General features: G+C 30.0%; 1 protein-coding gene across 1 annotated transcript in view; it reads left to right on the forward strand.

Annotated features, from left to right (window-relative positions):
- The window catches only part of LOC129962645 (FRAS1-related extracellular matrix protein 2-like), a 98,271-nt gene that overhangs the window by 13,379 nt on the left and 57,281 nt on the right, over positions 1 to 27,611 (forward strand). Inside the window, exon 3 of the mRNA XM_056076522.1 lies at positions 6,958 to 7,047. Within this exon, the coding sequence (XP_055932497.1) occupies positions 6,958 to 7,047 (90 nt within the window). The remainder of the gene's footprint in view (positions 1 to 6,957; positions 7,048 to 27,611) is intronic.

A 27,611-nucleotide genomic window follows, 5' to 3' on the forward strand; every position in this document is an offset into this window, starting at 1 on the left:
ATACTTACGTTTCGAACTCCACTATTTATAATTTACTCCATGGTCAATAATTAAAAACAATTCAGCGTTCAAATCCGTTGTCTGCAGTTTAAATTCAGTAAATTCCGAATCAAGTCTATTGACTGCATTAATTGATCCACATTCTCATGTTTATCGTTTCAAGTTTTTAAAGATCACAAGTCTTTATTGTCAAATTTAAATAATTTAGACTATTTTATTCCTTCTCAATTTTATTATTTCATATTGAGAATGTAAAAATTAAATTTAAAAAAAATTCACTTTTACGATTACCTTAATGACATCAGTTTATCGCTGTGTATTTCTGCTTGTAACTAGCCTGCATTTATCCAAATATAAACCCTTGAAATAACCACTCTTGTGCTATAAGCACAAACAAATCTTAAATCTTATATATATTAATATTTTTCTCCATTGAAAATACTCCTTACTCCTTCTTGCGTAGGAGGCTTTAGAAATATCTTGCGTAGTAAATCAGATCCTGATCTGCTGAAAATATCTTTAAATAATTTCTTTTATAATTTTTGCAGTGAATAAGACAAATAAGATTACGATCTCGATTATGACGTTTCTAAAATTATATTCATTTCACGGCTCCGTGAACTTGGGTTTGAACTTGCCAAAGAAATGATCGACCTTGACCAGTGACGTCCAAAATGACCCTCATTGCTGCGGAAGCCGCAACAAAAACAACACATCCTCAAAATATCCCACAATAATTCCTACTTTTGACAGTTTATCTGAACGCCATCGCAGCGGCATCTTATAATGAGGTGACCCATGATGAATAACCTAATTTGCCTCCACGCTATCATGTGATCAGTTTGCCATCTCCATTTCATTCATCCTTTTTCATGGAACAACCGCCTTTGGTGAAGAGAGGGAAGATATTTACACTTTAAATGTGTTGCTGTCTCCGGAACGTTAATGAGGCACAAGTTTCGGCGAGATGTGTTATTTATTCAACAATTTTTTTTCTGGCATATTCAGTGACATTTAATTGGCTGCTTCTGAAGAAAACATGTTGTATGTTTTTGTAATAAAATTAGTTATACCTTTCTTTCGATTTCATTACAAGTTTTTAAAGCGAGAGATGAGATGGTGATTACTAAAAGAGAACACACTTAAAAGGACATATTCATGACATACTGAGCTAAAAACCTATTGCTCTGTTTTTAATTTAAGTTTCACAAATTTAAATTTTTTTTTCTTAATGATATTCTCTTTATTGTTTTGACATTCACAGATGTGAGATGATTTATTTCGCTGATCATCGAGCTGATGCGAATAATGTTTATCCTGATATTATGTCCGAAAGATGCTCTTTTCCAGAAAATTGTGACATTCTTTTGAATGATCTGAAAATAAAGTCAAAACTTTGTATATTTTAAAACATACTTTGTATTTAATATATGTAAGATAGAACTATAGATACAGTAGTTTCAATAATATACAGCAAATAAAAATGAAATAGGAAACAGTGGTAGTTTTAACCGAAAATGAGTAATTTATTCTATTTTTATCGTAAAATTCTCCAGAATAATATTTGATATGTTTATATTTACTCTCTACCTACTCAGATAGAGTTTGTTTATTTTTGGCATGTCTGTTAAAAAAGCGAGAAAACTTCATTTGTTTCCAGCGCATTTGGATGAACTCATTTACAAGTACAATATCAAAGCGCATTTTCTGAAGAATGGATGTTTCACTGTGATGGATTCATTGAAAGCATGATATCTCAAAATCATTTCAATAAAATTTCGTGAAATGACGTATGCATGTATTCAATTGTGTATATAGACCGCGAATTTTAAAATAGTGTCATTTCGACATGTTTTACAGACGCTTTAACTTCAGAACATAGACAAATTTAGACAAAAAAATCAGTAGCGTCAACTTCAAATATTCAAAAAAAATTTATTTATTAAAATAAATTTTATCTCGTGGCCTGCTACATCTTATATAGTTTGAGCTGTATGTAGTTGAAATAAAAATTAAATATTTCCATTATATTTCAAGTTACTCTGCTTTTTCCTAACATTGAAAATGTTACTAAATCTTCATTAAATAAGCATTTTTTTTTTCAAACGCTGAAGGCAATGAGTGTGTTTTTGTCTTCTAATAGTGACTTTGTAAGTCTGTTCTAACTATTTGGTTCAATAAAAAATGTTTTTGTATTGTTTTTTAAAAATTCGTCTCCGAAACTAGTCGGATTACCTCCGATCTTAGCATGTAATGAGAGCATTGCTTGATAACAAGCCTAGATTTTATCAAGCAAAATTTTTAAAAATCCAGAAGAGTTTCCAGTTTTGGTTTCGTGAATTTGATTTTCTGCCTTTCTCGAATAGGATGAGGAATAAAACAAAACACTTAAGCATCTAAGAATACATAAAACTATGCTTTCTAGAAATAGAAATGGGGCTTATGATTCACAGGCCTTTTATTCATTCAAACTATTTTTTGACACTAACATATATATGAATATATAAATGTAATATGCATGTATATATAAACATATAAATGTATGTTATTATATATGTATGTTAGCTTTAGCGATTTTTGACAGTTAAAGTAGACGATCCAAAAAAGCATTAAACATTTTCGAGTGCAGTCTTTATATGATTTTCTCTTTTGAATTATAAGGACAATTTTTACAATTTTGGGCCCACGAAAGCATTTAAGGTGAAACATAGAATGAGGGTGTTACATTAATGACAAACGTTTTATAGCTTCCATGCAAAAATGACCCTCATTTGGGTTGCAATGGATAATATTCGATAAGTAATAATCTGGTTCAGCAATTCATAAAAGTTCGCGAAGTTTATTGGAATCTGGGACTGAAATAAAACAGATGATATGAAGACAGTAAAAAAGCTTTTTCTTTTCACATGGAATTATATATTTGTAAGCCGTCACAATAAAAAAAAATTGATAGATATGAGCTGCGCTATATATGTCTATATATGTAATAAGATTCAGAAGAGATAGCACCCCATAAAGTTAAAAATAAACAATGCACAATAAAAAAATATTTTTAATGTAAATCTAAATGCAAGGAAGAATTAATATGAATAGTTTAAAATATTTTTAAGAATATTTTCTTTAACCATATAAAGTTATAAGGGTATAAAAATAAAATTTTGGTCTTTGCTGTACAACGAAATTTTTAAAATTTAATCGTGCGAAATTACAATTTAAACGAGCTTTAATATTTAAACGTATTTACTTTCTCTTCTCTAAAAAGGAACGCAATGCAGTCAAATAAAATAAACGTATTAAAAATACATTATAATTTCCACTCATCCAGAGATGGAATTTTTGTTATCATAGCATTCAACAACTTTTAACTCATTTGAAAAATTTTCTAAATTTCTCATACCCAATTATTCAACTTGAAACACCCAATACGAGTAAAGATTTAAAAAGATTAAGTGTTTTCTAATATAAATATTTAAAAGAAGAATTGCATTATCTGCGGAATTCCTCAATTTATTATCTAATTTAAACGAAGCTGGTGCTTTCAGGGGCTCACTGATCACATTTTCGAGGCCTCCAAGACATGCTACTGGAAAACCGGAGGCCTCTGGGAAATGATATCTCGAATTTGCATTATTTTTGTCGCATTCGTGATCAGGGCTGGCACAGAATGGGCAATATAGCACCCCACAGAACGGGCACCTGTCTGTCGAAAGCTGTGTGACATCCCCTCAACAGTTGTTCTTATATGGTTTTCTCTCTACTCCCCCAGTACATCGTATCTTGATTTGAGTTCTTTATGGGTAGCGATATGCTGGAGCTACTTGTTGAAGTCGTGTTTTACTTTCATAGTAATTCACCATCTCCTCCCCCCACCACCTGAAATGGGAATTCCTTCTTTGAGACGAGAGTCTCCAACAAAGCTAACAGGATGGTCAGATTCAAAAATGCTTTTGCAGTTTCCTATTGTTTGTTTATTGTAAATTTATCTCTTTATGTGTAAATTTTGTATAAATACATGACAGCATATTTAATAGAGGAATGCAATATTGTTCTATCATATATCATTTCCTGGATTTTAAGTATATAAAATGAATAATCTAACATTAGTACATCGAAGAAAGATTAATTATACTTTTTTTTTAATTTACAGATTGTATTAATTTTTATTTTTTCATTATAAGGACATTTTGAGTGAATTTATGCCTCTAACAAGTTATTTCTGTATCAATTCTTTCTCATATTTTTTTTTCTTTCTTTCATACTTTCTCAAGCAGCATAAAAGATACAAAAAAAAAAAAAAAAAAAAAAAAAAAAACTGAATAAAATATAGCTTGCATGTAGTCAAACATGCACTCAAGAAATCAAAATGAAAAGTTAACGCCATCAAAAAATAATTAACAACAACTAACTAATAATAATTTACAAATAGCAAAAATAATTATCAATAGCTAATAAAATATGAAGCCTGAAAATTGAAATTAAAACTTATGTGTAAGTATTAGAAATGAATCGATAAGTGAAGAGAAATAGAAGAAAATTGATAAATCTTCAAAATCAACGGCAGCTGAAATCTTTATCTTGTTTCGACTGATACTTTCTCATCTATTCTGGTAAAATGATTGATGGATATTGAATCCTTTGGCCCACGTTTTTAAACAATTGAAGTTAGAAATCAAATACATGACCTCGTCGATTTTCTATATATGTGTGCGATCGTGAGGGGATGGAAAAGATAAGACTCAAAGATTCGAAATTCATCTTTCTCATTAAAAAAGAAAACATCATTAAAATAAAGTTGAATATTTTGAAGTCATAATTAAATCCATAGATTCAGGTATACCATTTCGGTATGAAAAACATCAATGGATATGATATTTCTGGATGGATATTTCAAATGGATTTGATATTTCTTAGTTAAGAATAATTTAACTGAAATTATAAGATGAATCCAGCATGAAGACTTTTTTCAAGGATCACACTCAGGCAGGGAATCAAACCAGGGATTTTTTCTGTGAGGGGTTGTCCAAAATAATGACCCTCCGTGACCCGAAAATCCCAAGAAATTGAGGTTTTGGAGATAAGAATTAGTATCATAAAATCAAAGATAATAAATTACATAACAATAATAAGGAAATTTATTATTTCAAAAATTTAAATCTAAGCAAGACCACATTAAAATTGAATCAAAGCAAGCTACAAAAAAAACATTTTATCATATAACCAAAAAAAAAAAAACCATAAAAATCCCAAGAAATTAACAATAAATTACACAATAATAATAAGCAAAATAAGTCTTCAGGGCGGATTCATCTTTTCTTTCTTTTTGGTTCCTTTTTTACATTTAATTTAATATTTATTTAATTTTAATTTAATTTTATACACTAATTCTAATTTCTAAAATTATCTAATAATTTATATATTAATCTTGTATTATATGCTTAACAAAAGGTTAATAGTCAGATAAATTGTATGTAAAGCAGTTAATTGAGTTTCATTAAGACAATTTTTCTTCCCTTGGGTGGTCAAAAACCCTGAAACGCTCCGAATCAAGTGCCCGCTTTCACGACTACCGTATGCGGAGGCAGCAAAATGAAAAAGCAAATGTGTCCCGAAATGAATTCTCAGACGCCCCAATCATAATGTCCATGGTCATAAAAATGTCACCCTTTCCAGATATGTCTGAAACGCATAGGTCAATAGCAGCTTTTTTCTCGGCATTCTCTATCAGCTTTCAGGGCATCATTTTAAACAAATATAATCTCAGTTTTTTATGGTAGGAGAGAAATGCGACTAAAAGCCTTTGAACAAGAGCGTTGATGCGGGCGTCAAACGGCGTCCTCAGCAACACTAGAAGCTGTTTTAATAGCGGTCGTTTCTTAGTATGGGGCGCGCATTATGAAAATTTTTAGCGATAGGGAGCATTTTTATATTTTCCCACGGCTTTTAACTGGTTTTTGATGTTTATTTAAGGGGTTCTTTGAGAATAAGGAGCGTTGCGCGAGTTTCTCACAGAAACTCGCGCAACTACATATACTACTCATACTACTTACGAGATGATATTTTATGACATGAAATCATTTTCTATTTTCAATTAATCAAAAAAAAACCGTGTTGATTAAAAAAAAAAGAATTTTTTCTTCTTTTTTGAAACTTAACATTTATTAAACTAATATATACTACTTACAAGATGATTTCTTTACAACATAAAATCATTTTCTATTTTCAGTTAATTAAAAAAATCTCTATTAGCTTTTGTTCTAGTTCTTGGAACTTGGCATTCATTGAACATATTGGTAGATTTAACTGCTCAGTTTATTGAATTATTTGTAATTTTATTAATTTTAGCTCATAGAAAAATCAAATCGTTGCAGAAGAAATATTCTAAGTCTTATTTTCAGAAAAATGAAACACGTTACTAATTCCCTGATTTATTTTAAAAACCGTTATGAAAAAAATAGATATTTCATTTCCTTATTTGATCTTAACGTTACCTTTTTTCTCTCTACTCATTTAAATCTTTGTATATGAACTAAATATATTTTGTTCAAAAAATATTTCCACGGAAACTGGAATGATATTTTAATATTACCAATTAATTGTTGAGAAAATTTTTTCAAAAAATTATTAAACATTACAAGGTTATAATAAAGGAAAAATAGGAATGTTCAATATTTTTATGAATTTTTACATTTTAAGATTTTATGAATGATGTTTCTTCTCCTTCTCTTCTTTATGATTGACGAATGATTTCATTTATTTTGGATCCTTCTAAAAAAATTTCATTCTCTGAAGAAAGAACAAAATCATTTGAGTGCATTTTTTAAATAAGTATTTAGACTGTAACAATATTAGTAAATTAATTATAAAAATATTAATTATTTTTATTTGATTTATTAATAATTTTTATTTTATTGAAAATAATCGAGTCATTTATAATTTAAATGATGCTTTTTTTTTCAGATGACATCAACAAGATGAAAATATTTTATATTCTGGATCCTGAGACGAATGCAACAGGCGACATTTTTAAATTCAAAATCGTTGATGGTGGTAAGTAAGATTCAATATGAGACATTTACTTGATGTTCATTTTCTAGCACGATTTTGAAAAATATTATGACGGAAAATAGAACGAAAAACAAAAGTCAATATTTAATGATCGAAATCTCGAACCAAAAATTATTCTTTAAAAGATCAGTTTTCTTTTTTACATGATTTTCACCTTTTCTAACCTTTATAAAAAATTTAATAAAAATTATACCCTTTGCTATTCTGATCTTTCCGTAATATTTTGTACTCATAATCAGATGCTAAACCTATTTTGTTCTTTAAATGAGTGTCTTACGAGACATTAGCAATTCTTTATGCCACTTGAATAATTTATTATTAAGAAGAATTTTGAATCCCTCAGAATTTTTCTGTTTTTTTTCTTTATTATTTTTTAAAAATATAAGTACTATAACAAATATTGTTTAGTAAAAGAATAGTTAATCGTTCTTTTTAACCCTTTATTTACCGAATTATTTTACCATCAATTTTTCAAATTTATTTTTGAACCATTACTTAAGTTTTGGTACAAAATTAACCTGGGAAGAAGAGAAAACTTTTTTTAAATTTTAATGTTATTTTTTAGTTGTCATCTACTGCTTTCTATTGGAAATAAGTTCTTCGTGTTCTTTCAAATACTGTTCGAAATAATAGTCACATTGTGAAGATAGCCGAATTTAGGAGGTATTTTAAAGTTCCGTAGGTAAATAATGGGTTTATGTTTATCTATTTTTAATTTCAAGTGTTTTTTTTTAATTTCAAGGTTTTTTTAACCTTTCAACTATTGTAAATGTTCAAAAACTCCTTAATTTTCATAGCTTAACATTAATGCGACTTAAATTTTTGCATTCCAAATATTTGTTAAATAAGAACTGGAAGGCTTTTTTTAGAAGTATGTGAATTTGTGATGTCATCTATTGGAAGAAGACCTAATTTTTTTATTCCTTATTCCAAAATTCTTACGGACCCTCGACAAGCGTGAAATTCCACAGCTTCACATCATACAATAATTGGCCTTTAGAAAAAAACGAATGAAAGAACGAAAACTAGATTATCGTCTGCAATTACCTATCTCATTACAAAGATGAGTAATTTTCTCTGTTCCTTCGCTATGAAAAAGTGACACATATCTGCTTAGGAATGAAATAGGGGGAAAAAAACCCTCACATACTGTACTGCATCCACTTCCTTTCCTTCCCTAAGATCCAGAACCTTGTTCATTGCTTTGGTGACACCGCCACCATGCGTACGTTCTGTTTTAAGAACACAGCGCTCATTGATGCCACCACGCATGTCACAGGAAGAAAAGGATGATATTTTTCCGAGCCTGACACCCATTCATCATCATCTCTTAGCATTTTTTCCCCCTTAGAAAGCATCCAGCGATGGCACATAAAGCTGTAAAGTGTGCTAGTTTGCACGAAAGGAAACCGGAGTAAATTGTCGAAAGTTGAAAGTAAAAGAATCGGTTTTCTGTTCAATGTTGCAACTATTAGAGCAGAAAGAAAAGTGATTAAATATTTAATTAACTTTAATGAAACAAATTACTTCAAATACACCAGGATGCTTAAAGTAGTTCATTCTGCCTTTAAGTACCAATCTTCATTTTTTAAGAGATGGATTCAATTGCAATCCTCCTTGAAATGGTTATTAGATTTGTAATGAAATATTCTTACGTCACTCTTGACTCTATAATAACAGGAGACGGTCAATTAAGATTTTAAAATATTCATTTGCATTTTGGTTAGTTCTGTTCAATATTAATCAAGTCGAAATTAAATTCCTGCCAATGGTGGATTTAAAATGTATAATCATGCCTGTTATTTTCACAATTACACTGAACCTTTTAAAGACAGCAAATAATAATAATAAAAAAAGAGTTCCTTTTAGTTTGGGAATATTTGTAACTAGCCGCCTTTGGCGACCAGCCGGTTCGCCAATCTTAATGTTCGTTAAAATTTTAATAATTAAACATTTTATGTAATTCCTACTTTAATAGCTTCTTCATCAAAATATTTTAAAACTTCAAATTTTGACCTCCAGTCATGTAATATGTATCTCTCTAATTTTCTGTTATGCTTTAAATTAAAGTGGAAATGGTTAATCTGCAATTAATGTAATAATATTTTTTACTAATACAAAGCATTTTTTTTATAATATGATTGCTGAAAACAGAGTCACTGAGCATTTAAACCTTATGGGTACTAAAGAATATCTTTCTTAATTTATGTAATATCTCAAGAATTTGTCAACAAAATTTTCTCAGATTCATCATGAGCAGATCGATTTATTAACAATGTTTGATTTTAAATGCATCAAACACTAAGAAAATAAACAGAATCGTTTAAAATAATCGGTCGAAAATAGGTTAAAAAAACTACTTAAAATCGATGCACTTAAAACTATAAGCATATATAAAAAATATATAACTAACATAAATACAATTTAACTACACAAGCATACAACTGATCTAAAAATAATTTAAATCAAGTTCGCACCCATTGAAAATACTTGTCAACAATCAGAAAACAATGCGCATGAGTGAATTTTCAACGCCAATTAGGGTAACGCTACACAGATTAGAAATTTTTAATTTCTTTTATTCTGTTTTTTTTCTAATTCAAAAGTACTTCAGAATGAATTTGAAAGATCGATTCATTGACAATGTTTAATTTTAAATGCATCAAACATTAAGAAAATAAACAGAATCGTTTGAAATAATCGGTCGAAAATTATTAAGCCTAACCTCATTAGCGTGGGGAAAAACTGAGGCCTTACTCATTGAAGATGTTTGGGGTGATGAAGAAATGAAGATTTTTTGTCGGGAAAGTTTTTTTTAATTAATAATTAAAATTCTAATTAAAAATTCAAAAAAGGGAACCCAGGTGCACATTTCCGACCTCCAAGGTATACATGTATCAAATTTTGTAGCAGTATATCAAAGAGCGCCTGTAGAGCGCCAACACACACACACACACACACACACACACACACACACACACACACACACACACACACACACACACACACACACACATTGAGCTTTATTATAAGTACAGATATATAATTTAAAAAGCGTTATGCTAAAAAAATTAAATTGATTTACTTCGAAATTTGACATTTTATTGATGAAATTCCAGTATGCTTGTGTTCGTTGAAAAAAGTTCCGACTATAACACAAATAATACGAATAATACACAAATTCATCAGAACTGCTGAAGCTACATTTTTCTTTATGAGACACATATAAAGGGTTCATTTATGATACTAATTAGTGATTTGAAACATTAATGTGTATTTTTGAAAAACTAATAAATATTTTCTCTGATAATAATGTGAAATTTAGTATCATTATCGAAAATTATTGTATGGCTGTCATTTTAAATAACGTCTTCACTTTTATTCGTAATTTGAAAACTGTATAATATGAAAGCAGTTCACTTAATTCATGTATTCATGCTTGATTCATACAATTTTATCGTCTTGTCACATTTCATTTCATCACCGACATTTTGCGAATTGTAGATTAGAGTGGATCGATGAATTAAAATTTCTCTTATCAAATCGCACTAAGAGTCAGAAGTTGTCTTTAAAGTAATACATTATTGCTGAGAAGGGATTGCAATATCGGACCAAAATTTCAATACCGGTATTCGGTATTTTTTAGATCTTAATACCGGGATACCGGTTTTAATATCGGTATTAGAAATTTTAGAAAAAGAAAGGAAACACAGGTGTTTCTTTGTTTTATTTGCCAGTTTTCTTAGAGAGTGTAAATATCTCAAAATATAATTTGTGACTTATAAATTATAACAGTACATAAAGAGTCACAAAAAAGTAAAGGGACATCTTATTTATTTAAATCACTAAAAAAGCGTAAATATCATTATTCAGTCTGTGGTACTATTATAAATTTTTGAAATGTGATTCTTAAAAAACATAATGCATCCATTGTACTGTCATTAAGCCTGAAAAGTAATTTTGTGTAAAAATTGACAGCTGTCGAAAACGCTCTTTCGACATCTACGCTAGTGGGTGGTACTGTTAGTAATGCGTGATATACCTTTTCCAAGTATTTACTCCTAAATCCTTCATCAAATAAATCGATTCCAAGTCGGATGGTTTTGAATATAGCTGAATATTCTGTTTTGTATTTTGGTTCGTTGAAATTTTTTTTATTTATCGCTAATTCTAATTTTTGTTCAAGAGACAATTTCTTTTCACTATCGATATTAGAGTCATCATAATCTTCGATAACTGAACCGAATTCTTCTGAATGGGGATAGGTTTGTGGGTAAAAAAAATTTTACGAAAATTTACTCTAAACTTAATCAGATTTGAATTGGTTATTTTCTTATCTTCTTTTTCATTTTCATTTTTAAAATCATTATAATTATGTAAATACCATAAGACATTTTCTATTTCGGTATGCCTTTCTTCTGTGCGATTTTTCAATGTAATATATAATTCTTCAGATAGTGATGTGTGCTGTTCTTTCAGTGACTGCAACATGAAATTTATTGTTGCATTAGCTGTTAATAAATTAGAATCTCTCCGACATCATGCCTCAATTGTCAGTTTTATTGGAAGCAGAGCTGATACAGTTCTGGATATTAAGTCGAATTCAGTATCTGAAAAATTAATTTTCAGGTATAAGTCGATTATTGCTTTTTGGATTGGATTTTTCAGTTTCAAAAATCGTTCCATCATTAGAAGTAAACTGTTCCAACGTGTTTTATAATCTAATATTAACATATATTCTGTTTTATTTTCAGTTAGTATATATTTTAGTAATATATCATTTTTTGGGGGAAACGTTTAAATATCTTAACAATTTTTCGAACTTTATAAATTATAGGAAGCAATTCTTGAAGGTTAATATTTCGTCCTCATTAGCAATATCTTCTTCAACAATTACATTGTCATTATCTTCATTGTCAATATCACTCTCTCTCTTACGCTCTTCAAAGTTGGAATCCGAAGTTTCTATATCCACAGTATTTGGATTCATCTGTTCTTTATTTTTTTTTGGTATAATACATCTATTACACCTAATTGAATTCCATGTGCATAGCACAATTGCTGATTTGCACCAATTAACTTTCCAACTTTTTTCATAACTGTTGCTCCATCAGTCGTTATGGATACAATATCTTCTTTCTGGGATAATCCATGTTTCGCTAATTTAGATTTAAGAAATTAATTAAGCCATTAATTAGTTAATTAATTTCTCCCGTTAGGAAGACATAAAAATAAAAACGCATACTATTTTGCTATGTTCGCGATCCCAGAACATATAGTGGAGACAATTAAAAAATTTTTTAGTAAATACCGAAAAACCGGCATTTAAACTTGTGAATACCGGTATTACAAAATTGTACAAATGGCTCAAAATAACGGTATTCGGTATCCCGGTATATCGGTATTGCAATTCCTATTACTGAGGTTTTTTAAAAAAAAATCTTTTTTACATCATCATCATTTCCCGCAACAGCCTCAAAATTTTAATTTTTGCAAAGAATTTCATTTTTTTTTCTATAGTTTAGATTCCAGATTTTTTTTATTTATGATATTTTTGATATGAGCGTCACAAGACTGACGTCATAAATAGCAGGGAATCGGAATAGTTTTAAGAGAACAATAGTTAAAGTTTCCATCATTGCCAGCGATACACTTTCAGACCATGGATTGGCGAACACCTGGATTTTGTTAGATATCTGCAGCAGCACTGATGATTCTTGCCGCCATATCCATTTTGGAATCCACAAGTGCTCTAATGCTCTTGTGAACAATGCACCTAGCGCCGAATGAGGACTCTTCCGACCATGGGTTGCAATGCAAACCTAAATCCATGTGTTGTCCCCTACTTCCCCTTAAAGTTTGTCCCAATAATCCTGGGATACCCTGTATATAAGATGTTTAAGACACGTGCGAACGGAACTAAAATCCATTCACTTTCATGTGGAGAGTTGTATGTGTTCATGTGGAGAGATACCAGCACAGGGTTGCATATACTTTAATAACTGTAAGAATTCTTACTTAGCATTTTATGTCATAATTAAAGTTTACAATCAACAGAAAGTGTTAATTTTATCAAAGTAAGTCAGGGAGTAACCAAAGTAACGAAATATATTTACTACCAAGACTATCAATTAAAAAACGCTAACTTGCTTGGCATAGAAATTATTGCCAAATAACAAACAGCCAAATGGAAACAGATTGCCACACGAATGTTAAAGACTGCTTCACTAAAGTTTATATCGCTATACTTAATTCAGTTAGCTTAGTTAATGAATGAAGCTTCAAAATATTGTTTGAAATGATCAAAAAAAGGTTTACAGCATCACCGACATCTCCATTCAGTGAAAGGAAAGAAGATGTAAAGCAAATCAAGATATTATAAATAGACTTCCAACTGAAAGTTTAATCAAGCTCGAAAATTTGCTCAGCCATCTCCAGATAGGTAATCGCTATTGTTAATGATGAAATGCTAACTTCATTGCAAAATCAAACAATTCAATTGCATGATTTTATCAATGTTAAAAGTAACATAAAAATTGTTATTCTTATACATTAACTCCAAAGTAGGAATATCACTTCCATTTTATTTCGTAGTATAAGCAATTTTCAATTTGTACGAACAATAATTTTTAGTTGACTATTAAATTCTAATTTCCCTGCTGAATTTTAATTTTTTTTCCTGAAATTTTAAATAAATTCATTTCATAATAAAAGTTTAAAAACCAAGAAAACCAATATTCCTGGTGAGCATACTAGTTTTAATATTATATTAATTATAATTATATTTCTTAAAAGAAATAAATTTTTTTGGTTATTACTAGAAAGGAAAATGAAATTCAAAAGTTCTGAAAAAATTCAAAAGTGATATGCCATTTAATACAATAAATATAATTTGATACTTATGTGTCACTTTATAAAATAACCTCCCCCCCCCAAAACAAGATTTCTATATTGACGATTCATCCTTTAGCAAATGTTACTATATAAAAGCATTTTAAAAATCCACTGAGACTTTTTGTAGTTTTTAAATGGATAGTTCATCTGAAAATTATGAAGTTGATTCTTAAAGATCTATCATGAAATGATTTATACGATAAAATATATTCTCTTTACCATTATGTACCCATTCTTATGTAAAAAGTATTAAATAAAAGAGATCTTTATTGCGTTTATTTTTTTAAAGATTAATTTTGACGTACTCCTGTAATTATCTATTAAATTGCATCGAAAAATATTTTCTGGAGATTTTTTCCACTCATAGAAAAACGTTTTAAAATTACCCGTCTTTCATTTCCATAAAACATTAAAATAAGTTCAACAATAGCCTAAATGGAGTGTACTTCTGGGAGGACCCACTTTCCAAACCATTATTTATAAAATTCAAGAAACAGTTCTTAAAATGAATAAAGAATTACAAATAAATATTTTTTCCCTTTCTTTACTTTTCTTTCCCTTTTTTTTTTTTTTTTTTGCTGATTGTGGCATCGTTTAAAAGGCTATTTCTGGTGATTACAGTTGAATTTAATAAAATGCGACTGAAAACTCCTTTAGTAATTCTTTTTCCTGATTTTAGCATTTCTTAAACAATAATTCTCGACAATGGTCTCGCTGTGATTAATTCAGAAAAGCAAATCGCTAGATAAGATTAAATTTTTATCCATTATTAATATATAAGTATTTGAAGTTGTAAATTTTCATAAGAAACAAATCTTATCAAAAGTAATTAAAAAAACAAAGTACAACTCAGCAAAGAGACATCAGCAAAGAGCAGAAAATTTTTATAACAGTTTTAATAAATTGTTTTATATAACTTCTCACAAATTGTTTTATGCAAGTTGGCAAATAACAGATCCCTTTAAAGATATAGATTTCTTTTGTAATTATGACAAAATATAAAGAGTCTTAAATGAGTTTTCTGTCACAGCTTTGGAAAAAAGGTAACCGTGACCTTTCAGAAGCTTTACCATCTTTTGTACTTGAAATTTTTGCAACCCAGATTTTGTGAAATGATTTCCGGGTTAAAAGAACAAAAATGTCGATTTATTTTTCTGATATACGATGTTTTCTGTTAGTCTTTTCATATGAGACGAAGATAACTAAAAAGAATCGTAGTTTACATTAACCATTTAAAGATAAAATCTATTTATTTATTCTTTGTAACATGAAACGTATTGATTCGAGATTGACATTCAAGTGAGCAAAACTTGCATTTTAGTATTTACAGTGCGTTCATATTTACGTAGAAAAAACAGATACAATTCAAGGCTAAATTTGTATTATTTAGTGTACAATAAAATTATTTGTACGTAACTTAAAAAAAATAATTAATTTTTTTTAAAAAATAAATTTTTTACAAAAGAAGTTCAAAAATTACAAAAATACTGAAAGGTAACAGAAATAAAATTAAAAAAGGATATTAGTTAAAAAAAATTATTTTTATTATATTGTTGTATTTCTAATAATTTATTCCCTTTTATAAACTTTATTCGCTTGGAAATAGATTTATATTATAATTAAGTGAGATAAAATTTAATTTAAAGCAAATCATTCTATCAATTTGTCACAATAATCGAAAAAAATCAATTAAATTGCAAAGCACGTTAAATTTTATTATATAAATTTGAGCGATGTTTTTCAACAACATTTGAAAGCACTGCATCAAAATTAACATAAATTGTAAATTTTACAAATTTGCTTTGTTCGATGAAAATGTTACATTTTAAAGTCAGTTACATATTTACTAAATTAAGAGTTTTTTTTTTTTTGTGTGTGTGTGTGAAGATAACCCTTCAAAGTTCATTCTTTGAAGTTAAGTCATCTCAACGTTTCATTGTTCGAACATTAAAAGAGAAATATTTTTAAAATGTGTTTCATTTCTTCTTACTAATTATACGATTATATTTGCATAAACGATATATATTTTTTTATTTCTTTTTTAAAAATAAGAAATTTTTATTTTTGCTTTGATTGAATAATGCAGTATACAGTATACAAAATAATGCAGCAAAAAAAAAAAAAAAATAAAAGAGGATTGGAGGATCTTTTTTCGGGTTCAATAAATTACGTTTTATATTCAAGACGTGATTCCTTACTACGAATTCCCTTTTATAATATAAGCTCAGGTTATCGATAATTATAGATTGGTTCCATAAATGAGCATGATTTTACTTGGAAATTCTTCATAAATAAAATAATTTGATACTTATTTTGATGTCTGGTGTAATTTATACATTTTAAATCGGAAACTTTGAAATAGCCACCTATGTTTTAGTATGTAACCAGTCCTATATCAAAGTTCTTATAAAGGATCTAGCCTGTAGAGTGTTTCAAAAATATTATTAGTGCCTAGTACTTATATGTTTCATCGAGGGCTATTTTTGCATTAATCGTTGGATCTTTCTATCCCGATCGTCCCTTTCACATTGACAACAATGAAAGCATAACCTTCTTGTCCTAATGACGCGTATAAAAGCGTCAAACTGTTGTTCGAAAATCATTGTAATGCGCTTTCTTGTTATTTAGAAAGAGCTCGATAGAAACTGATCTTTGACTCCAAAATGAATTACAAATTCTTTCATTGCAAAATGTAAAACTTATAATTCACTTTAAGAAATTGCTTCCGTGTGACAGTGATTTATATATATATATATATATATATATATTTTCATTTTAAAAATTACCATTCCTATTAGAGAAATAGTTGCTTGCGAATGATTTTACGGAGTTTTCTTGTTTAATCATTTACACGTTAAATTGTTAATGTAACATTTAAATATAATTTTTGTTTCTTATTAATAGTTAAATATCAAATGAAAAAGGTGCAACTCAGAAAACCTCATATATTTTATAAATACCCTATATTTATTCTTTATACAGTTTAAATTGAGTATGAAAAAATTATTTTTTACTTATTTTTGCCCTCATCTAAATTATAAAAGTTGTAAAAACTCAACAAATATCGGGACCTACATTTCGAAAACAAAACAGAATTTAAATATATTAGATACGCTAATTTAGCTGACAACATGTTTATTTATTAGTACGTACAAAGGAAGAATTTTGCTCTCATACTAATTTATGCTCATACTACTTCATACTTTACTCTCGTATTACTTTAAACAATTACTCACAATCACAAAAACATTTTATACCATTTCCTAAAATTCACCTATTACATAAATCACGCCTTTAATCATCGCAAACATATCCTCAATAATGATTTGTTTACACAGCTTTTCTCGTAAGAGTGAGCTGAACATCATCAGGTTCCTTAAGTAAAGCCTCGAGTAAACTGATATTCTCCCGATCAAATACGAAAACTAAATATGCTTCTAACCCCTGAAAAAGGATAATGAAGACAGCAATAATAAAGAGCAGACTTTGGGTTGTATACCTTTCACGAGTACACCCACCATTCGCGTCTTCTCAGAATGTCTCCTTGATTTAGAAAGGAATCGGATGTCACTTTTAATCAGAGGTATCAATGCCTTTATGAGGTTCTTGTCTCTTCTGCGTAAGATGAAACTGAATGGACTCTTTTCATCTTTCGAGCCATTTCTCTCCAAAGAGAAATGCTGCTGATTACTGAGCCATCATTTCATTCCATGATTTGTTTCTCTTTTAAGCCATTTTGGCGGGAAACGTAAACAAATGCTGAACTCAAACGGCCACCGTTGCCACATTTTTATTTAAATGAGAAATTTTGAATTTTATTTCTACTATTTCTTCTTTTTCCCCAGAAGATTGTTATATTTAGTTATTACAGTTTAATTATTATTTACTTAAAATAAAATAATGTTATTAAATTACGTTGCGATCACTTTTTATATATTCCTTGTACGAAAAAATAGTAAATAAAAATAAAAAGATAACTAAATTTTGCAAATTTTCAGATCTGCAAAAGAAAACTAAAAGTTATGTGAGACTGATTATTTAATTTCCATTTACACTGATACCAATTTTAGAATAAGTGCAAATAAGTGCATTTCAATTTCGACGACTAATAGCTTTATTTCTGTTAGAAAGAATTTTGCTTCGCTGTTTGCATCAAGCATTCCAACTGCCATAGAGTAAACATTGCTGCCGACTCCATGTCGACGGGATCATCGCAATATCGATTACCAATGCTAATCTTTCCTTAATTTTTTTTCTCGTGTAATCTGAAGAACAGCGCAAAGCGTCGGACAGCGAAGTAATACAGCTTAAAGCGGTGGGTTGAACAACTAAGTAAGGCAAGTAATATATACCCTTTGCAGTCGAATGTCTTCTTTCAGCCACCATTGAAAACGGTGCATCATTTTGACACTTTATTATTATTTTTTTAAAATTTTAACTGTTAAAGATACCTACAGAATGATGCAGATTCATATTTCAGGGAAACTCAACTTAAAGCATTGCATGTATTTATTTTTTGGTGTAATAAGCAAGTCCATGCATTAAGTGAATAATTATGCATCGAATTATCTTTCCGACTGCAAAGGCTTAAAATGACTCATGAGATGGATTAAATCCTATCGAAATATGCGTTGAACATTAATTTTCTTTTTAGATCATTGCACAAATCACTGCGGGTGCAATTATTATTTTTTTTTAATATGGTGTGAATCATGGATGTAAAACGTCGATTTGAGGGGGGGGGGGAAGTTTACGATTACAATGGGTTTTTGTTTTGAAAATTAGTGTTATATATTTTCTTTTTCTCTCTCTTGCAATGCAGCATATATTGAAAAAAAATTGTCTAATACTGGATATTTTACATATAAATCTCCCGCCTTTCTCCTCCTCTTAATATCCGACATTTTCATCCACATGACATCCGTATTCACCGTTTATGTTGTTGTTGTTGCTTATCCTCAAAAAATCTGACATATGTCAGATCAGTTCCAGTAGGTTGTTGACCTCCAAAAAATCTGTAATAAAAGGATCGGATGTTAAGTCTCCCCTATAAAGTCCTATGCATCCCAGAATGTGATCAGGCGAAGCCGGATGGTCACAGTATTTTTTACACATGGGTTGGATTTTTCTACCACACTCAAAGGAAAGACACTTATGGTGGTTACTTTTTAGTCTAGCCAAAACAGTCTGGAATCACGTCACATTTGATTTCCAGCAGAGTGCCAGCAGATGTTCCTGTGTACCATTGGTACGCAGGTGGAATACGCCATATTAAACTGAGTTTAGAACTTTCATTTGAGATAGTTCTTGATAAGTAAGCGAAGAGCCAGTGGCCGTTTCATTCTCACTTCCCTCTTTGACCAATACATCAGCGACCTCATTACCACTAATATTTACGTCTGGTGGGGTCCATTGGGGGTGGAACGTTGAGATTCTGAGATCTTTCTTAGTTTTAGCAGAATAGACACACTGGATTTATCATTTGCAGAGCACCAACCACTAAAATGTTGTAGCAAACTGCTACTGCCCGATTAAAAAAAACAACGTTTATGTAGCATAATCGAGGCACTGTTGTTCGTCGAATTACAAAATTCATTTGATGAAGAGAGTGATTCAAATTTGTCATGAATAATCGAATTACAGTTACTGGAATGAGAACTCAGCTAGACAAACAGATTAAAATCTGTCGTTATTTTCGAATATAAAAAAATCATCTTTAAGAGGGCGAAAGGCGATCTGCCTCACGAAACATGGTCTAGTACACAACGGTTGGCGAAACAACGGTGGAGGAACCCAAATAACTTCCTAATTCAGATATCAAGCACACCTTCCGCTTCGTAGATGAACATCCCTGTTACATTTCAGCCGGATCCCGATTGAGCATCGTCTAATAGACAGAAGAAGCTCATCTGCACCGTAATTGAGTGGCGGCACCCCTGGCGGATCGAGATGGGGAGGTCATTGTCATGCTCCACCCCTCGCTAAATACTTGGCTCCGAGAGTTACGGAGGAGGCATCTTTGCTGAAGATTTATGGCTTTTTTCCCCGCTGGAGGATGTTGTTACAGAAAGTGATGGCAAGTTTTAAGTCTTAACAGTTTGTGTTTTAAGTGTCACTCTTATTGGGAGGGGGAAAAAAAAACAAAAAAAAAAAAAAAACTCATACAATAAAATATGTTTTGCCTTTACGATTTTAGCTATAAATAACTCGACTGTAAAATGTTTAGCGGCCTTCTTTTCCGCGGCTGTCAGTGTCGACTTATGGCTAATTATTCTGAATGCTCATAAATGCCTAGTCTTAAAAAAGTAGTAGGAGAAAAATGTTGTTTTCAATTGTCAAGAATCCGCGTCTTTTTTAACATTACAGATAAGCGTGTAGTGCTACGATCCACTTATGAAATGTTAAATAATTTAAATTAAATCCACAGAAGAGCGCTTTGAAGTATTTAAATTAGATTCTTTGAAAGAAAGCATTGTTTTCTGTACATTTAGAATTTTAAGAAATGATCTTAAATAAATTTTGAAAATTCCGAAAAATGAATATATGACGAAACAAATTAAAGAAATAATTTAGCTTAGTATTGCATTTTTGTCAAAACGTCCAATATATCGTTTAAAATAATAAACAAACTGAATAAAATATTCAAAAATCAATCGGCTTATATACAAAATGATATGTGAATTTGGGTTACGATTAAAAAAAGAAATCTCAGTTTAAAAGATGAATTTATTTCTCTTGTAAGTTGAAAATCACAGGGGATGAAATTAAAGGCATTTTTTTTTTATTTTAAGGTATTTTTTATTTTAAGACTTTTTTGTACCATCCAATATGACTCAAGATTCACAGATTTAAAAAGAATTGAGAAAGAAAGATTCGAAGCAAACAAAAGTTAGCATCCCACAAACAATATGTACAAGTAAACGAGCAAGTTCAATAGTTGCGAATAGACTCATTAAATGTAATATGATGTTACATATATTTTACAAGGTAACGAAACATGATAAGAAAATCACTTTCATAAATGAAAAGAATTGTACAAGAAACAGGGTTAAAAAGCTAGAAACAAAAATATATATAAAAAAAATGCAAGATTTAAATGTAAAGAAACAAGGGTTTAGAAACATAAAATATAAAAGAAAATGTCCCATAATATACAGTTCAAACAAGGCGTGAGAAATATTGTCAATGAATGTACAAATTGACGCAAAACCTCATTTATTCTGAGCAAAGACAAGAAAACAAAAAAAGAGAGAGAGAGAAAGCCATGCTATAGTGTTCTTAGTAATGTGTAATTACGGCATATGATAGAATCGAGTGTTTGATTCCACAATACGCAAGAATTTGTCTCTCCTATATAAACGGAAGTTTTTGAGATAATGTTTAAAGCTTCCAATTAGAAACTGCGTTATTTTAAAACTGGGAATGAAAATGAAATGTTTCAAGTTATCCTTTTATGCATCATAATAACAAAAAAAAAAAAAAAAAAAATCACAATACTGCATGGAAGCAACTTCGATCTAATTCTGTTTCAAATTAATAAATAAAGTACTGCTTACACGTCTTCCAAGAATCCGGTGTAAAACCCAATATAAATGAGGGAAAAAAACCCGAGTCGGATCATTACAAAAATGTAATGCTACTAAAACAAATTCATTTAAATATAAGAATCTCAAAATTGTATTATTATATTAATACACAGTGTTGAAGACAGCAATTTAGAATTAAAGCTGAAGAAATTGATGATGCTATTGATTTTAAAAAGTCTGTTAATCGCCTATATTTGACTGATAGGTTTTATTATTATACAAAAAAAAAATGAAACAAAAATTATTCGTCCTACCTTTTACCAATTTAATATTGCTTAGTACTCGATGCTTTCAAACAAACGAATATACTAAGAAGAAATATAGAAGTAATTGAACAATTCTGAAAAGCAAAGTTCCTTGAAAAACTTAGCATGCATATTCTTTTTATTTTGTCAAAGTTTTTATTTTGCTTTTTTGTTTTAAAGATCATGATTAATAGAAGAATCATTTGACTTAATAATGAGTAGCCAAAATTTCTATATCATTTTTAATATTTTTATTTTGAATTGCAGTAAAAATTCGTAAACTCAGTATAGAATTTCACCACACCCAAACATTTTTTGTTGAAAACGTGCTATTCATTAGACTTGCTCAATGGCATCTCTTATTCGCAATCATAATAAGAAGTTGATCTCAGAAGCTACGTAATTCATTTCTTTTTTGTCCAATGAAGATATTACTTTCATATCAGGCATAATTAGTTATGATTATATTGAAAGCACATTTCGTAGTTTCGTAATGCACTTTGTATTATAATCCAGCTAACTGAGAGTGAAAGGAGTTATGAAACAAGTCAGAGTTCATCGAGATATATTATTTTTCATCTGTATGATAACATTCCGGACTTGCATATGGTTGTAATTGCAAATCTGATTACAGCTAAAAATGACATTTGCTAATGGAGGTATCTAGTTGTACTGCATTCTTCTTCTTGATCCTCAAAACGTCTTTATCAGATGCAGTGCCCTGCGATTTACCAGACAATGAATTTTAGCAGTATATTCCCACAAGAGAAATTCAAATTTCATATGTAGTAATATAATCTTTTTACTTTCCTCATTTATAGGTTATTTATATGTTGTTTCATTGCAGTGCCAATTCCTCTATAAATATAATCAAGATTAATCTGCTTAGTTTATAAGAAGCAATGAAATACATTGCATGTCGTTTTCATCCTTTTTAAAAGTGACACCGCTATTCAAAATTTTGGCATTTCTCAATGGCAGTTTCAGAAAATATTAATACACTAAATTGTTTTTAATATTTTAAATTCCAAAAAATTATTTTTATAATGATACTAATTCATTTCTTATGCAATTTTTTCCTGGATTTTGAAAATCTTTTTAACAGATTTTTGCATAATTTTCAATAATTAATAGATTGTTGCAATGAAATTTAAACAATTTTCATTATTTTATAAAATTTTGTAATTTTCTTCCTTTTTTAAAATTTAAAGAAGAAAGGTTTTATATATTATTTGCACCATTAACGTGAAGAATAAGAAAGTGAACTTACACCTCTGCGAAGGACAGTAGGTAGTTAGAATAATTGGACAGTTACGTTTTTCGCAGCACTATGTTATCTTGGAACTTGACTCCATTAGGAAAGTTTCTACACATAATAAGCAGAAAATATATAAATAATACGACTTTGAAGTCTATCCTTAATTGATGCTTAAAAATTCTTTGTTGAGAGAAGCATAAAAGTTTTTAAAGTTGGAAAATGTGTCAAGTTTTGCTCGGCCGATAAAATTGAAACTAAACCTAATTAACTTTCTCGGTGAACCAGCAAACGCGTTTAGTGATAAAAAAAATGTATAATTAATACCAGATATTAATAATGGTTTGATTTATCACTTTAATAATGAGTATTAAATTCTCACTCATTTTCTCTTCATAAATTTTAAATGTGAATATGATTCAGGGGGTTATTTGTGAAATTTATAAGCCGAGAAATGCTGTTTTGGATCTCATAGAGTAAATAGAAGATTTATAAAATGCTTGTTGCATCTAAAATGAATATAGGTGAAATTCTGCAAAATTAAATAATATTATTGACTAAATCAAGTTGACGTTCATTCTCAAGAATAAAGATTGAAATAATTATATTAGTATGGTACTAATACGGACTATCTATTGTTTTTAATTTTTTGAATAAATAATTGATAACTTTCTATTTTATTAATTAAGACGAAAATTAATCACCTTTCAAAGACATGTAGAAACGAGATGTGTTTAACCAGCAAAATAATAAATAAATAAAGGTGAATTTCATTAAATGAAAATTAAGGATAACGTATGTATTTTTATTTATTTTTTGAATGAGGCTTTTCATTTTTTTCAGTTTCAGTACTCATCTTAGAAATGCGGATAGGTTGTATGAAAGTCACAGAATGAAGGATGAAAGTATGTAATGTAATTCGTTTTGCAGCACTGGAATAAAATATTTCATGAGTAAGCAAAAGCAACAATCACATTTTTTCTTCGGAAACGTCTTTTTAGGGTCAAAGCAACACGTCATAACGTTTCTGATATATCCAATGTATGCAGGTGTGAAAAAGTTCAGTAGGTGACAGCAATCGCTTCCATTTTAAAGGCTTTACCGTTACGGACGAAGGATAATACTACAAATAAACTTTACAGCATGAAAACAAGGTTCATTTTTCTTTTATTTACTTTTCTGCTCACTAGATTGAAAAAGAGTTATTTTACTTGCCGCCACGCCATTTTAAATGAATAAACAGTGCTTTTCATGTTGGATCGATGCCATCTACGTTTTCCGTAAAAATGCACTTGCGTGATTTTGATAGCGATTATTTTTTTGTTTGTTTGTTCGAGTATGACACGAATCGTAAGCAAATGTCAAAATCTTAATCACATGTCTGTCAAAACTCTAAAGAACCGGATGCTTCCAATCAGTCTGTCATCCATTTGTTCGTTTAACAGTATTCTGAGCAACTCTTCATATCACGCTGAACGGACTGCTTTCGCGATTGTCATTCACTCGTATCCTTCTGGATCTTTGAATAGGATACGGAAAGTTTCCTGCCTCGCACAGAAAAGGGTTCAAGCGTCTGTGTGCAGCATTGGAGGCAGCGCAAATAGAGGGAGGAGAAGGATACATCTGACTATTCATTTTAATAAGCATAACTTTTTTTATAGAAAGCAGAAATTTTTAAAATCAAATTTAGAGAATTTTATATAATTTATTTTAATTATTTGTTGATTGATTCTTAATGAACAAAGTTCAAACCTCTCAATCTGTAGCTGTGCCTAGAAATATTGACAAGCTTTCTGAAACCGCCGAATTTTATCTTGAATCACATCGTTTTTCACTAACGGCTAAAGAAACGATTTTATAATTCGTGCATTTTGGCGCACTATCAATCCACTGAGACGAACGACAAGAATGGTGCAAAAATTGTTCAAATCACTCTACAGAAAAGATCTGTTGCTTTCATATTTGGTGTGTGGTTACTTTATCGATAATAGGTATTCGCCAAGAAACAGGTTTTCAAGGTTTTAATTATATTCTTAATTAATCAAAAATGAATTGAAATTGCAACATTTTTTAAAATAACATTGGGCAATTTTGAGGTAAAAAATAGCCTTTTATTATATCAAGCTATTTATTTAGAACAACGCTTTCTTTCATTTTAATAAATTTTGCAAAATTAATTTTTAAATGATTGTATAACAACGCTTTTTCTTCCTTTAACTACATGCAAAGAAATAAAAAAAATTGTGAATAATCAATGTAACTATTTTAGTACATTTCGTCCAACTAAGCAAAAATATGCAATAAATATTTTCAGCTTATTTCTATCCAGAGCTAGTAATTGACTTTTATAACGAGGATTTTAGAATGTATTTATTAAATACACTGCTTTAAACCATTTTACAAGTCAACATCATCGACATACTTTTTAAATATTTCATTACGTGTAAAAAAACACGTTGGCACCACGAGCATTTCAAATCTAAGGCAAAATGTTGACTTGTTCAGGCAAACTTATTCGCATCAGAGTCAGGAGCACATCTGACTTCTCATTCAATGGTTACACCTTCACACCACCTTACTCCAATGCGTCTTCACAGAGCAGGTTGCGTAACAGAATGGTCATATTTTTGGTATAGGAATTTGATTTTCTTTGAAACTTCCACTCCCACTCCAGAGATCAGCAGTCTTGGAATTAGAACTCAGGAAGAAAACTTTCCAGAGTAGTGATCTATGATTTATCACAGTTTGGCACAAGGTTAAAAAAAATCTTTCGCATTTTAAATGCTATGAAAACAAACAAACCCCAATAGCTTTTAAAAAGCATAAAAGTTAAATTTCTCATCCACCAGGTCCCGTAGGTTTAAAATAGGCGAATGAAAGTGAGTTAAAATTGGGGCATTGAGTAAGAATATGGGCAATAGAATTGACCACTCCACAGTTCATACAAGGTTCATACATCCCATTCACCAAACAACAAATGTCTACGTGTATACCTGGTGTGTCCAATGCGAAGATGGATTAATTTTATATCTGCGCATCGGTTCGGTAAAAGTGACAACATATTTACTTTTAGTTGAATAGCATATAGTTTAATATCACGCTGAGTATCTTGCCACTTTCCATAGATGTATCGTTCGATATATCCTGAAACACCACAACACGGAAATCGAGAGGTACCTAAGCTGATTTTGCAGCAAGCTCATTGCCACATATTCCAACATGATTCGATACTCAGCGTCGCCGCATATTGCAACTCTGAACCATAACAAGGATTCAGCGTCATGGCTAGATAGCCAGTTAAATGGATACGGTTATTCATTTTAGTTTTCATGTTAAAAGGGGGATTCATTTGTGTTTAAATAAGGCTCATATTTAAAAAGCATAAATTATAATTTTCGCTTCTGTTATGCGCGCGGACCAAATATGTTGCTATCAAAAGCGTGATAGGTGATCAATAGGATTAAATCCTGTGCGATTTTTTCCTATCAGCATGTATCTTATAGTATATTCAGGGTGTCTTTGAAACACGTTCTTTTTTAACAACTGGTGGTATGAAGGTTTCGTCGCCGGAGGACTCATAGGAACATTTTGATTTTTCATAATTTTTTTCTTTGGTATCATCTTTCTAGTCTAAGAAATCTAATTCAGAACAATTTGGATTCATTTTTGTTCTTTATTAGAACATTTTCTAGCAGAAAAAGGTTGGCATCTGTGACAACTGACTTGATCTTAACTCTTTATGTTGTTTTGTATATTTCCTCGCCTACTACCATAGCTTGAAATTACATCTGCTACTTCCTCTGGACAGAAAGTATTTTTTTCAAAATTGAATGTTTCTCAGCGATTATTATTAAAATACCAGCGTTTCTTTGGAATTCGAATGCATGATGTTAGCATCTGATTAGAAATCAAATCCATAGATTATTTTGTTTTCCTTCGCTGATGGAATAACCATAAGGATTGCGCCCTTTAATTTCTGTATTTACTAGGAAAATATGAACTTCAAGAATTTTCTGTTTCTATCAGCAGGGTACGCATTAAAGTTTTTGTTTTTGCATTTACATCCTTTCTCTCAAAAGAAGGCGCATAACATCTTTCTAGTAAATGAGTCATTCTCTCTGGTGTGAGCACATAGTTTTTCATACAGAAAAACATGAAAATAAATATTTCAAACCATTTTTCGACCTGGCTATATGAATATGTGGAAAACTTTTATTTTCTATAGGGAAACAAATAGGTCACTTAATTTGTATGGATTTCCAAATTCGTAACAACTAACTGGAATCCGATCTTGAAGATTAACATTTTCTTTTTTAGGATATAACTTATTGCAAGTTCCAGATTTTGAATTCCGAAACTTTTGTTTTTCTTTCATCTTAGATATGTCTTCATATATTCATTTGATCGATACATTCTATTTTTGCTCTGTTGTCTTCATTGACATCCAGCTTTGTTACCGACTCAATCAGCAAAATCCAATCGTCAAAATTCAATAAAGAAAATGCTATTTCTAATATTACCAAGCTCAAGTATCGTAATTGATTTTAATATTCACCCTCCAAAGAA

The sequence above is a fragment of the Argiope bruennichi genome, chromosome 3, assembly GCF_947563725.1.
Source record: "Argiope bruennichi chromosome 3, qqArgBrue1.1, whole genome shotgun sequence".
NCBI classification, from domain to species: domain Eukaryota; kingdom Metazoa; phylum Arthropoda; class Arachnida; order Araneae; family Araneidae; genus Argiope; species Argiope bruennichi.